The sequence below is a fragment of the Pleurodeles waltl genome, chromosome 11 (assembly GCF_031143425.1).
Source record: "Pleurodeles waltl isolate 20211129_DDA chromosome 11, aPleWal1.hap1.20221129, whole genome shotgun sequence".
Taxonomy (NCBI): domain Eukaryota; kingdom Metazoa; phylum Chordata; class Amphibia; order Caudata; family Salamandridae; genus Pleurodeles; species Pleurodeles waltl.
The window spans coordinates 627,132,632-627,146,493 of record NC_090450.1 but is presented as its reverse complement, the minus strand read 5'-3'; the positions used below and the strand labels follow the sequence as shown (position 1 = coordinate 627,146,493).

At 40.1% G+C, this 13,862-nt stretch overlaps 1 protein-coding gene across 2 annotated transcripts in view; it reads right to left on the bottom strand.

Annotated features, from left to right (window-relative positions):
• The window catches only part of LOC138265938 (zinc metalloproteinase-disintegrin-like VLAIP-B), a 206,638-nt gene that overhangs the window by 150,243 nt on the left and 42,533 nt on the right, over positions 1 to 13,862 (bottom strand). For both annotated transcript variants that reach the window (XM_069214137.1, XM_069214136.1), the window contains exons 2-3: positions 13,614 to 13,702; positions 8,294 to 8,370 (exon numbers count right to left, since the gene is read on the bottom strand). In XM_069214137.1, coding sequence (XP_069070238.1) covers positions 8,294 to 8,370; positions 13,614 to 13,702 — 166 coding nt within the window. The remainder of the gene's footprint in view (positions 1 to 8,293; positions 8,371 to 13,613; positions 13,703 to 13,862) is intronic.

The window sequence follows — 13,862 nt, the reverse complement described above, 5'->3', positions numbered from 1 at the left end:
GAATTGGCATTGTAGTTGTTTTACATTTCATGATGTGCACAAGGGTTTAAAAGATTAGGACATTAATTGGCACACTTAACAAATCCTCGGCAACAGAATCCATAACAAAAACAGAAAACATGCGTTTCCATTCAAAAAATGTTATTAAACTCCTGGTTAGTAAAAGTCTTAAAATAAATAGATTTCAGTTTAAAAAAGAACTATTGCGAAAACAAACTGCATCTCCCCCCCCCCCCCCAGTTGTCTGGTGAGAACACAAGCCTATGCACCCTCAGCAGTAGGTATTTATTTTAGTCCCACTGCTAAACCGATTAATTTTGTGGTTTTTCTTCCTGCAGTGAAATGCTGCTGGACAGCCGGGATTAAGTGCCTCTTACAGATTTCCAATATACGTATTTGTAGCAGCCAATTCTAGAGTGGCATTACCAGCAAGTGCTGACAAGTTCTTGGAGCGCTAGCTCAGAGATTTGCAAGATGGTATTCTACATTACCTTCGGGAAACAGGGTTGAACAGATGACAAAGGTGCTGTATGACAACTGAAAATACAAATAAGCAAACCCGGCCAAACGGGAAAGATAGTTAGATAGATAGATTAAAAAAAAAGCAAACACGTGGCTTTATTTAAGACGTTTACATTTCTTTCATCCTTGTTCCTGTGACACTATTTCGGAATTAGATGCGGCACGCTCCAAAATTATTAATTCAGCTCTGTCAAGGTAGTTTTACATAGCATGATACTTAGAGTGATAATAATTGGTAGTTGTCAATCACTGGTTTTTGGCAGATCTTACAACTGCTCAGTAGTAGTTAAGGCATGCCTGTGCTCCTGAAAGAACATGTCAAGAATGTGCAAGATATGCCTTTATTGGTGCGTCATACCTACAAATGTCCAACACTGACAGTTCCACCAAACACATCCCCTTAAAGTTTCTGCCGAGTGCTATTGCTTGCTATGCGTCTAGTTCAAAAGTGGTTTCCGGTTCGACCTTTCATTATGGAATGGGTTGGAACATCCACTAAAATTCTGATCAACTCTATTTTGCCACGTTGAAGCCAAGATGCGTTTAGTGGAATAATGGCAGGCCAGGACTTTAATTTATAGGTTTTACTCATTCCACAAAGCATATGTAAATTTCAGCAGGTCAGCGAAGTTCATAAGTACCCAAACAGACCAGGGGGCCATAATAAACTAAGTGCTCTGGGTGGCACAACAGGAGTTTGTGCCTGCTTTGCGTGCCCCTAGGGCATTGTGGTATTACAGAAGGGGCTGCAGATGCTTGTGACACCCCTTCTATAATACAGATAGCGCCGGCGTGACCTCATGCAAATGAGGCAATCTCTTTGCCTCTGAGCCTGCACCGTGCAAAAGCAAAGAAGCTTTCAAGAGGTGCACCAACAGTGCGGCAAAAAAAGCTGGCGCACTGTCAGTGCACACCCTGATGGAAGCCCTCTGAAGGAAGTAAAGGGGTTCTATTAGAGCCTCTAGACATTCCCTGGCATGCGGGTGCAGTCACTACCGGCATCTGCCCGCAAGGGTGGACCATAATGGCTAAAAGTGTAGGCCCCTTCTAAAATTGTAGGTGGGATGCCGCCTGCACAGTTAAACACAGAGCAGCTGCTTCAAAGCTGTTCCATATTTTACTCAATAGTGCTGCCCTAGGGGTGAGGTGCAAGCAGAAAATGTGCTGCATTTGTAATGCCGCGCCTGGACTAAAATTCAAGTACTGTAAGGGTAAGGTCAAATGTCCCTGGTAATGTGTGCAGCATGTACCATTGCCACCCTTTTCCCATAATTCTTGCAAGTCTCCCAGTCTTTGCACTTTTTTGCAACTGTTTGTGTATCTTCTTGATCCTAAGAGACTCCTCGAATTTCAAACTGAAACTCTGCAGGAGCAACAGTTTAGTATATATTGAGAGGAGACCCCCAGTTGGTCTTGACACCTTTTGTCTGAAAGGGACAGCCCCCACTGCTCTCCTTTTCCAAAGCCCTGATTTGGAGTAGAATTATAGCTTTTCTTGTGTAAGAGTTATAACAAAGTAAGGAACATATTGGACTCTCTCTGTATATTAAGTTTCTTCATTTATGTTATGCTTTTTAATATTGGGATTTTAGTGTTCTGCGTTGCAGAAAGATGTGCTCATATTAACTATCATTAGAATATGTGACAAAGCTAGTGCTTTGTGAACACTACAAGTGCAGCTGAACATCCAGTCTGAGGATTTATAGACTGATTGGTGGCAGATACAACTCGACAACTTCAATTTGGACACTCAAGTGTGATCTTCCCTCTAGTGTGTTAAACACCTTTGGGCCTGGGCGTGGAGACCCTATTGCTGTTGGTGCTTTCAGAACACTTCACCGAGTGCTGCTCCATTCCCTTCCAGAAAAAAAGCCTGGTGACCCAGCTGAACATTTTGTGGCCTGCCATAGGACTGCTGACCTCGCCAAAGTGTCCCAGGCTTAGTCACGTAGTGCAACTATTTAGACACTGAAGCCCTCTACATGCCTCACCAGAGGCCAAAGCAGGGAAGCCCAAACACCCTACAACAACAAGTACGGGCCACCTTTGCTGTTAACTGGACAAGTGCATTTACTTGTTATAATGGGCTGTATAATGATCACATTCCATGATCCAACACGGCGCAAGAGAATATGTGTGTTGAGACCATGGAATGTGATGAGGCAGGGAATTCGTAATGCAACAGCGGCGAGGGGGAAGAGCGAAGTCGGAGATGTACAGTGCATGGAGCTGTAATAAAGAAATACCAACCCACTTTGAGTCCTGTGGCTGTTTATACCACACCAGGCCTGGCAACAAAGACGGTTGCAGCTCTATCGTGGTACAAAACAAGGCTGGACTACGAAGGGGAATATGTGGAGAGAAACTGACATCCTGTACAGTACTGTTTGGTGCACGGATAAGCGTTGGTGAACGCCTGTGTGACAGAATGTGTACGTGGCCCGATTGTGTGGGTAGTATAGATGTTTTGGGTCTGCCCTGCACCATCGCAGGGTTCAGTGTGTAAGCAGGCCCCCACCAGATGCGTGCATACTGTCACAAGCTTCTCTGCCACAAGCTCACTGCTGTGAGGCTTCCCTCTGAAAGGATACCACCGTGGGCAAACGGTTATAGAAAGAAACGTGCCAGCACGCTAATACTTCACAAATACAAAGTCTACTGCCTACAGAAAGAAGACTCAACGGCAGTCAGTTCTAGGAAGCATCTAAAAGGATGTTAATTGCGCACAGTGATAGGCACACCTTTATTTATAGTGCTTATCCAAATGTGGAATTCCACTGGGTATATGCACACCATTACTAGACAAATTACTAAAGTTGGAAAAGACAAATTAGAGTAGTTGGGTGGTCGATCTGTTATATGCTGACCCGCACAGCTTTGGTTTGACAGTTAATACTATTCACAACCCTGGCCGACACAGCTTTCTCGTGTCACAAACAGGTATGAATCAGAAACTTTTAACAGGATCTGTTAATTCTCAATTTTCCTATTCAGTTTGATATAGTAGGGTAACTGTATATATAAACCCATGTGTGAAGTGAGCATGGATGAGGCAAATATTAATGTTATGGTGGATTCTGGATCACCTTTTTCAATAGTGAATAAAGACATCTGGAAAGATCAGTTCAAAGATAAAGTGGGCCCTTTTCTTAATAAAGTGGATGTTATTCCTAAAAGTTACACTGGTGATAGAACTGAATTCTTAGGTTATAGTGAATTGGAATTTTGATTCAAAGAAAGGAGAGTGAAGTGTAAATTGTATGTATCTGGAAAGTGGCCCTCAGGTCTTGGATGGGCAGATCAGGGAGAATTGAAAATTATCCTGAATCCCAACTGTCAGGAACCTTATTGATGATACATAATGAACAGGAGGCTAACAAATTATTAGATTAGTTTCCTGAGGTGTTTTCGGGGAAGGTTAGACTACTAAATGATTTTGAGCATGAAATCAAACTAAAAGAAGGTGCAGTCCAATGTGTGCACAAAGTTGTACATATTCCTTTTTCTATACAAAAAGAAGTTCAACAAGATTGGGAAAAAGTGGTAAAAGAGGATATAATTGAACAGGTATAATCAATGGAATGGGTATCGCCATTGGTGGTAGTAAGAAGACCTACTGGCAAAGTCAGGTTATGTGTGGATTTCAGGGAACTTTATAAAAATAGCTTAATAGATCAATATCCATTAGACTAAATTAGATGTTTGCTGCCACCAATGGCGCATGGTTGTTTTCAACATTGGATCTCAGATCAGTGTACTATAAGGTTCTGTTACACCAGGACAGCAAAAAAAACACCTTTTGATGGTTTCCAGTTTATCAGGGTCCCATTTGGTTTGGCATCAGCCACTGTGCTGTTTCAAAGAGTTATGATCGATACCTTCAAATATATCCATGGGGTTACATTTTTTCAGGACGATATCCTGGTAGTTGGAAAAGATAAAAAAGAACATGATGACAGATTGAAAAAAGTACTAGGTGTTCTTAAAAGCAAGTGGTTAACAGTTGAGTTTAGTAAATATAAATGTTCACAGGAAGAAGTAGTATATTTAGGACACAACATAATTAAGAAGGGTATAAAACCCAAGATAGAACTAATTGAAGCGATTAAAAAAGCCCCAAATCCAACATGTAAAGTTGATTTAAGAGCCTTCTTAGGATTGACAGAATTTTATTCCAAATTTATAAGGATTTTTTCTGAGAAAACCTACCCCATACGTCAATTACTTAAAAACAATATCAAATTAGAGTGGTCAGAGGAGTGTGAAGAGGCATTTATTAACTGGAACAATAATCTTTGCAAAGCACCATTCCTCAAGGTCTTTGATCCCAAATGCAAATGCATACTTAGGACCAATGCTAGTAATAAAGGTCTTGGGGCAGTCCTAACGCGATGTGATGAAGGACAGAACAATGGGTAGTCACATTTGCCTCTTGATCCTTAACGTCAGCTGAGGAGAGGTATTCTGTTACAGAATGGGAGACATTGGTCTATGCGTAGGTTTTAAATGATTTCCGACAATATGTGTGGGGTTTTAAATTATTATTAAGATAGTGTTATAAACCTTTGACTACAATTTTTACAACTACAGGATTACAGAATGCTTCACGAAGATTAACTAGATGGTCAGTTATATTGTTGGATTATATGTATGATGTCCATTATTGGCCAGGAGTGAAGAATAGGGTTCCAGATTTTCTTAGCCAAATGCCTTTGCCAATTGGAAAAGAAGATGAAGAGGTGTGTGATGACGGCTATGTGGCAGGGCTATTTGATAGTGGTTTGGGTGGTATTACACTGTCAGAAAGGAAAGAAAATTATGATAATGACAACACTTTGAATATTATAATAAAACAGGTTAGTGAAGGTTGGCCAAACAAGAGAAAGCTACTTAGAGACTAAAAAGCACACTGGGAGGTGAGAAATAAATTAAGTGTAGAAGATGACAGACTGGTAAGAGGTGGCAAGGTTACACCACCAGTAAAACTTAGGAAAAAAAATCTTAAATTGGGACATGAGGGTCACCTTGGAGTGTTGAAAATGAAAGAAAGGATAACATGTAAATAATGGTGACCTGGTATAGATAAACAAATGGAAGTATTAATCCAAGAATGTGTGGAATGCATTAATTTTGACAAATGCCTTACAACATTAAAACCTCCTTTGAGTCCCATGCAGTGTCCTAACATATCATGGGATTAAATGGAGTCCGATGATGTGAGTAAATATACACTTTAGTGCTTGTGGATCATTTCTTGAAATGGGCAGATATCAAAATTGGCCATAAAGCTGACTGTTAAAAAGGTTCTCACATTTTGGATAGCATTTTTATGAGGGAAGGGTTACCAAAATACATAATAACAGACAATGGACCACAAGTTTGTTCAGAAAAGTTCAAGGAAATATTGAACACAAACTGAGTTACTCGCAGAATCACTTCAGTATATCACCCAGAAGAAAATGGTCTGGTTGAATGATTTAATAAAGTTATTATAGGAAAGTTCAGTTGGCCAAAAGTAGCACGGTAAAAAGGGAAAATGGGATATTGAAATTGATATGGGCATATGGAATTACACCTGGTAGTATAACTGGGAACAGCCCATTTTCATTGATGAGAGGCCATGAAGCCATAAGTAAAGATGTCTGCTGGTCGCCATCTGCTAAGCAGCTGGAATAGTCACCCAAACAGGTTAGATGAAAAATTTCAAAAGCACAGCAGGCATACAAAACATGGTATGATCGTAAGTTTGGTACTAAAGAATTCAGATTGAAATGTGGGGATTGGGTGAAAGTACAAAAAAGGCAAAAAGGTGCAAAAGGGTTGCAGATTTTGTGAGCCACTGAAAATTTGTAAAATGTTCGACAACTCAGTTGAATTGAGTGATGGGAAAGTGTGGCGTATGAGCTGAATTGCAAAGTGTGGAATGTCTGAACAGATTGAAGAAGATGTTTGTAAATATGATTGGATAGATGATGAGAAGGAAGACGTAGATAATTACCAGCACACATAAGGAAGAGGAGAAGATAATTATGCCAGAAGAGTAAGAGAAAGGGACAGTACAGCAATTATTGTAAATAAGAATAGGGTTGATGAAGGTTCCATCAAAACAGGAAGGATTGGAAGAATTATCACCAAACCAAAAAGATTTGTAAATTGTTACGGAGCACCATAGTTAAACTGTTTTAGAGTATTTTGTGTCAATTAGTAGAGTTGGATGGAACACATTTTGAGGTTATATATGTATAAATATTCTTGTAGTAAAATCTAATGGCATTAAATTATTTTTTTTGGGTTAATTTGATGAAGGGGGAATGTGTTATAATGGGTTTATAGTGATCACATTCCATGATCCAACCCAGCACAAGATAGAGTACATATATTGTGAGCATGGAATGTGATGAGGCAGGGAATTCGTAATACGACAGCGGCAAGGGGAAGAGCGAAGTCGCAGGTGTACCGTGTATGGAGCTGTAATAAAAAAAATAAAAAAAATAGGAATCCACCTTGAGTCCTGTAGATGTTTATATCACAACATCACTCCCTCACTTCATTACAGAAGTTAGGCAAAGCCTATGAGAAACCGTTTGAACTTACAACTGTTCCTGTGGTTAGCCCAGCAGTATGTCCTTCAATGACCCCCCCCCTTTGCTCACCATTATTAAATTTGACCCCCACCAACGTGAAGTTGCCGACTTAGATCCATTATTGTAGCTTTTGTAAATTATATTGATACATGTTTATCAACGGTAATGGTTGGGCTTGTCACCACATATTAATATCTGATAATCTACCATGTGATCAGAAAATGTACAGAAACATTTGCCGATCTCCAGCAACCAACCAGGCATAAAGAGGAAGCAAACTGTGAGAATATCACATGCTTTCTTTGAAATAACTGCAATCAAAAGTTGTAAAAGCATCCTTTCTCCAATAATGCTTGGATACACACTCACACAAAATGATCAAGTTTGAAACTTAGTGGTGGGCAATGAAAGCTTTAAGTCCAGTTTCAAAGGATTTTGTTTCGATTAAGTAGCCCAATCTACAGTGTGTAAGATGGGGCATACGCCTGCATGATTTCTCTCACGCCAACAGGCCCTGGAACTGAAATCATGATTAGCACTGAAAAAAATCTTTTACCAAATTTAGTTATCATGAATTTAAAAATAAAAAAAAATATATATATATTTTTTTTCCTTTTAAAAATACTTTCTCCTATTCATTTGGTTTTTTGAGGTTTTAAAAGGAGTGGGCACATGTAAACACATTTAATTTTCAAGCTGAGCTTGTAGAAACACAAAGAGAACTTTTGAGGCTAGTTAAGTATTGCCAATCATTAAGTCATTCAACACCTTCATTGTATCTCTATGGGACACGTGCTGAATTAGCAAGTGACTGGTTAGTAGTAGTGAGCATCACATGAGAATGAATGACCATCACCTTTGAGGTCACTAGACTATTAGCAATGACAAAACATAACATGGAGGGCTAATGACCATCATCAAGGTAGTAAGTGACCATCGCTGGTGAGCAAATTTTATTCTCTCAAGTGACAAAATGTTCCTCTATGGAAATATAATTGGTCATTAAAAGAGTGACCAAAACGTTCAATTTTGTTCAACGCTAGAAGAGGTATGTTGTTTGGTCTCCTCAAATGTCACACTAATGCATTGTCACCAATAGTGAAATATTTAAAACACAGCATAGATTAGAATGTCCCACAGCGTTTCACAGAGTTGAAGATAATGCAAAACTAGTACAAAATACTCACTCATTTCTTTTAAGATGCACCTCCACGTCTTCACCTTTTAATTTAAAACCATAATGCACTTCATCTGGATATTTTGCCTGCAGAAAATGTATTGAAGATTATTTACGGAGTAGGATGAAACATATTTTTCCAGGTCCATATAGGCTTAACCCAAAAACTATGCTAACGTGGGAATCATTTTTAAAAATAATAATTTGAACATTAGTTTTCACACGACATTGGCACCTTTACAATTTTATGTCTACATATGAAACACAAGGGAAATGTGGAACCTCTAACATAACCATGCAATATGCTCTTTACTTAATTACCTTTTTTTTCGAACATTGAGATATGACCAACCAATAAGAATATTTGACAATATGGCAATAACTCTAGTCAGTAATGTTATGATGGGATAGAGAATACAACAATGCATTGCGATAATCCACATTATCCTTTGTGCTGTTGGAAATAGAATCAATAATATTTCTGTGCTTTTTGATAAAAGTACAACCAGGCCTTCTTTTGTTATAATGTTAAACAGATATGCAACAATAATAAAATACAATATTTTGCATTGTTCATTCATTCAACTTTACTTTCTATAGAACATCAAATACAAAATGTAGCAACCCTGGTCCCTACAGTACTGTAACTGGTATGCTTCAAACTATGTATATTTTAGTCCTAGGATATACATTTGCATGCAATAGGGGAAAAGAATCAGTAGTTACGACAATTTGATCGGATTCACAATGCTGTATTGTGATAAAGTGTGCTTGTTCCTGCAATTTCAGACGTAAATTACTTATACATCATAAAAAAGACAAAGGTTTTGACAGAAAAAAAAACTAGCAAATGATCCAGTTACATACATATAGCTATAATTCAGTAAAATAGTGGCGCATAACTTGTGTCCCACAACACTTATTAGGGGGCTCCACGGCTGTTAAGATCCCATTACATCCCATGGAATTGAGATTTCAGTGGATAGGATATGCATCATCATTGTGACTGAGTCCCCCATTCCTTCAAGTTCTAAATCAGACCCAAAATATTAATAGCAGATTGATAAATTATACAAATACAAAAATGCAAAATTGAAAATGTTAGAGAAGCTCTGTAAATGTGTTGGAATTAGAAATTTGAGGCTACAAATAAAGTTGATATCCTTAGCTTCACGTGTAGGAAAAGTACAAGTAGACCAAAATGAACTAAATGTTGACGATTGGTGGCCTCAGTGAACAACTGATATGTGCCCATCAAAGGAGAGCAAAAAAGAAAGTGATATGCGAGCGTATAGCACGTTACTTCATCTTTTAGAAATAAAACAGTTTTGAAAAGCTTCAACCTACCCATAAAAAATTTGTTTTTTTGTTTTGTACATTCATAAAATATTTCACAATTTGAGTATTTGTTTGATGTTTATGTATTTCTTTATTTGTGTGTTTGGTTTTAATGTTAAAATCAGAGAAACTACTCAGGCCAGAGTACCCAGCTTCTAGTAGTGATTCAGTGGGGGGGAGGGACCAGATGTCAAAAAGTTAAGAACTGTTGTAATAACCAATATGAGGAAAACAATTCTTGCGTTAAAAAATTAACAGCTGCAAAGCTTTTGAAACATTGATGAGTTAAAAAAAGGAGTTAAATTGTTACCTCATTGTTCTGTACATTTCTTGTCTGTTGGAAATGGCCCCTTCTACATGGTCATCCCCAGACGTTTTGCCTTCCTCCTCCTCTTTCTCTCAATCACACAATCAGGATTTATAAAGTGCGGCTAATCACCCAAGAGGGTATCCAGGTGCTTGCATGTCCTGGAGGCTTATTTAAACAGTCAGGTTTTGAGGGCCATTACAAATTCCAGAAGTGAGGTGATGGTGTGGAGGTGAGTAGAGAGGCTGTTCCAGATTTTTGCTGCGATGTGAGAGAAGGAGCGTCCTCCACTTCTGCTTCAGTAGATGTGGGGAGTATGGGCAAGTGAAAGGGAGGCAGAGTGTAGTCTTCCACAGTCGGTGGAAGTTCAAGCACTGGTTAATGAACATTGGTCCTTGGTTGTGTAGAGCCTGGTGTGCATGGGTCAGCAGCTTGAATTGGCATCTCTTCTGTACAGGGAGCCAGTGGAGTTGCCTGAGGTTGGGTGTGATATGGATTCATCGGGAAAGGCCAAGGACGAGTCTGGCTGCAGCGTTCTGTATGATCTGAAGTCTCTGTAGGAGGTGTGTGGTGATTCCTATGTAGAGGGCACTGGCATAGTCCAGTCAGCTGGTGATGAGGGTCTGTGTCATGGTGCATCTCGTGTGTAGGGCTAACCACTTGAATATCCGATGTAGCATGCGCAAAGTGAGGAAGCAGGCAGAGGAGATGGTGTTGATCTGTAATTTCATGGTGAGCTTGTTGGCAATGATGATGATGATATTGGACCTCATTTTTGCTGGATTTAGAACTTAGTGCACTTTACCACTGCTAACATGCTTGCGCTCTCTCCTTAAAACATGGTAATATTGGCTCCTACCCAACTGGCATATTTAATTTACTCATATGTCTGTGGTAAAGTGCACTACATGTGCCCAGGGCCTGTAAATTAAATGCTACAGGTGGGCCTGCAGCACGCATTGTGGCACCCACATAAGTAGCCCCTTAACCATGTCTCAGGCCTGCCACTGCAAGGACCATGTGTGCAGTTTTACTGCCACCTCAACTTAGCATTTACACCCTTTGCCAAGCCCTTAACTTTTCTGCTTGTGGCCCCGATGCCTACTGGTTCCCTACTCTGCTGGAAGGACTCTGCTTTCCCACCACAAGTGATCTCCAAGGGCTTGTTAGCTTGCCTCTTGTTCCCTAGTCTCAAGGACATCAAAGGCTTGAACTATCTGCACATGGACTCTACAAGCTGTGAGACTGCCCTGCCCATGAAGTGGGCCTAAGGTGTTCAACCTTCTGTAGTGTTCATCGGAACTGCTGCAAAGCAACACAAAGCCTCACAAAACCTTGCTGTGCCACTGCCAGCCTCACTGGACTCAACGCCAGGTGTCGCAAAGCATCGCTGTGCAGCTGCCAGCCCATCAGAATTGACGCCCAGCAATGCCAAGCCAAAAAGCCTTGCCGCACAGCTCCCCAGGATTGACGCAAAGAGACACCAAGCACCGCCACATAGCTCTCCAGGATCAAACCGCAAGGCGATGCCAAGCCCTGCAAAGCCTCGCCGCACAGCTTCTCAAAATGGACACCAGACGGCGTGAAGTCTCGCAAAGCAATGCCGCGCAGACCCCGCACCAGGATTTAAGGTACCCTGTTCAGCAGGCCTAAGTGGGTTCCTGTAGCCGGTCTGCGCTCCATCACGGTCGGCCTGAACTTGTGACTCTATCCCAGTCCAGCCCGTCCAGATAACCACAGTTGACGCTTTGCACTTCTAAGCACAATCTAAGGATCTAAGTATTGGATTTTTGCCATCTTGGTTTTGTCTTATTTATTAAATCATAATCTATTTTTCTAAGTATTGTAAATTCTTTTTGTGGTGTTTTCACTATGTTACTGTATGTGTTATTACACAAATACTTTAAACATTGCCTTTTAAGTTAAGCCTGCCTGCTCTGTGCCAAGCTATCAGAGGGTGAGCACTGGATAATTTAGGTTGTGTTGTGACTTACCCTGACTAGGACTGTGGTCCCTACTTGGGCAGAGTGCATACCTCAGTCAACTGGAAACTGCGATTTCTAACATTGTCCTACCAAAGGGATGGTTGTTCAATGTATCTTTAAGAGACTTCCTGAAAACGATTTAATTCAGATGAGTTATTTACATGCAATTTTGGTTTGCTATACATCTGCACAATCCCATCATTCACAGCTTCGATCCCTAACGGTACACATGAGGAGAATAATTTATCAGAAGGAGAAGAATGGATTTGAAGGGCTACAAAGTAAGGGAAGTACGTCCAGACTTGTGAACTGTTGATTTGGATTTGGAGGATCATGCAAGAAACACAGAGGTCCAACCTCGGATTCTGGTTTCTGATGGGGTAATATTTCCCCAAGAATGCTATACTTGTAGCTGAAAAGATAGACTACAAATACATGAGGAATTATGTACATCCCCATTTCAATAGGCAGATCACATCTCATCCCATTAAAGCAGTACCCAGGAAGAGAGAGGCCATGGTATAGGGCCCCAAGGTAGGGGTACCATATTAAGTAAACCTATATCTTGAATGCTTTGTCCAGTCAATCAAGCTTTACATTGGTATTATCTTAAAGTGCATCTAGTGTACATTTTAAGTGAAAAAACATAAAAACCTATACCGTTTTGTAACACCAGAGTAAGAAAATGTCCTTCCTCTTCCAAAAAAATGGAAGACATTATCTTTGATAAATATGTACATGCGTAATATGTATGCATGTGCCAATATAACATTTGACTCGCCTGGTGAAGAATATTTTGCCACCTAAATAAATAACTGTAATGTATTTTGATTGGCGTATTACACATCCTTTGTTATGTGGTCCAGTTTTAGGACCAATACCTTTTTCAGGAAACGAATTGCAGGCAGGCATATTGCTCGAGACTGTTCAACCAAAACACTATTTATCTTAATAAAAAATGATCAATGATGGCCTTACACTTACAAACAACAGGAAGAGATTATCAACTCTTAGGGATTTATTAACACCTTGGTGTATACAATACTCAAATTGCAATGGATATTCTGTCCTCCATATTACAAGTGCCACTGTATATAATGCACTTGACATACGGTGTGTGGAATGCACATCACGTTTGTGATGCAGTAACCCGTCCCCCAATCTCTAATTGAGGCACAATGGGCCAGATGTACGGAAGGTTTATCCCATTCTATGTCTAAAGGAAAATGCACTAGTACATGTGGGTCTAAGCCACAGAGAACGTTTCGACCATTCAAATGTGAGCAATGAAAACTTGTCAGAACTCATTTTTATGGGCGAGCACAAAGTGCTCCGTCCATTCTGTAATCTCTCTTTGGGCTTGAAACCACGCCCATGCCACATCAGTCACTTACATTGGTTTGTGGGCTTGCCTTTTAAAATCCGCTTGCTTTCATTTGTGAAAGGCATGCATATGTCATGCCTTTTCCGGTGTTTAGCCCACCTACACAGCACCGGTAAAGTACCAAAAACATACGAGGCCTGAAGTTTTCAGCCTGGAGTCCGGACTACTTTATCTGTTTATTTTCCACGCAGAGCAATCGCGCTGCATTTGACATAGCGCGATCGCACTGAGTTTTTTTTTTTTTTTTTGCTTTACAACGCTAATAGCTCTAACCCGAACAAATGCGAGCCCCATTGCATTGAAAATGCTTGTTTACCTTTGTGTCTCGTCTGTGTCGGGAATACAATTTCTGTGGACGCACAACTTCATAATCCTTCACTCCAGGCAGTGGGGCCAGGGCAAGCGCTATAAAGAGAATAAATAATCAATTAGTAACAGTGGCACTAAGCCATTTTGTTAAGAGTGATTAGACATTTTAAAATAGGAGCGCACAGTTTTCAACCGGTCTACAAGTGTAAGTACTATTTAGGTTTTAGAAGACCCTTCAGAGGTCCCTATTCAGCCT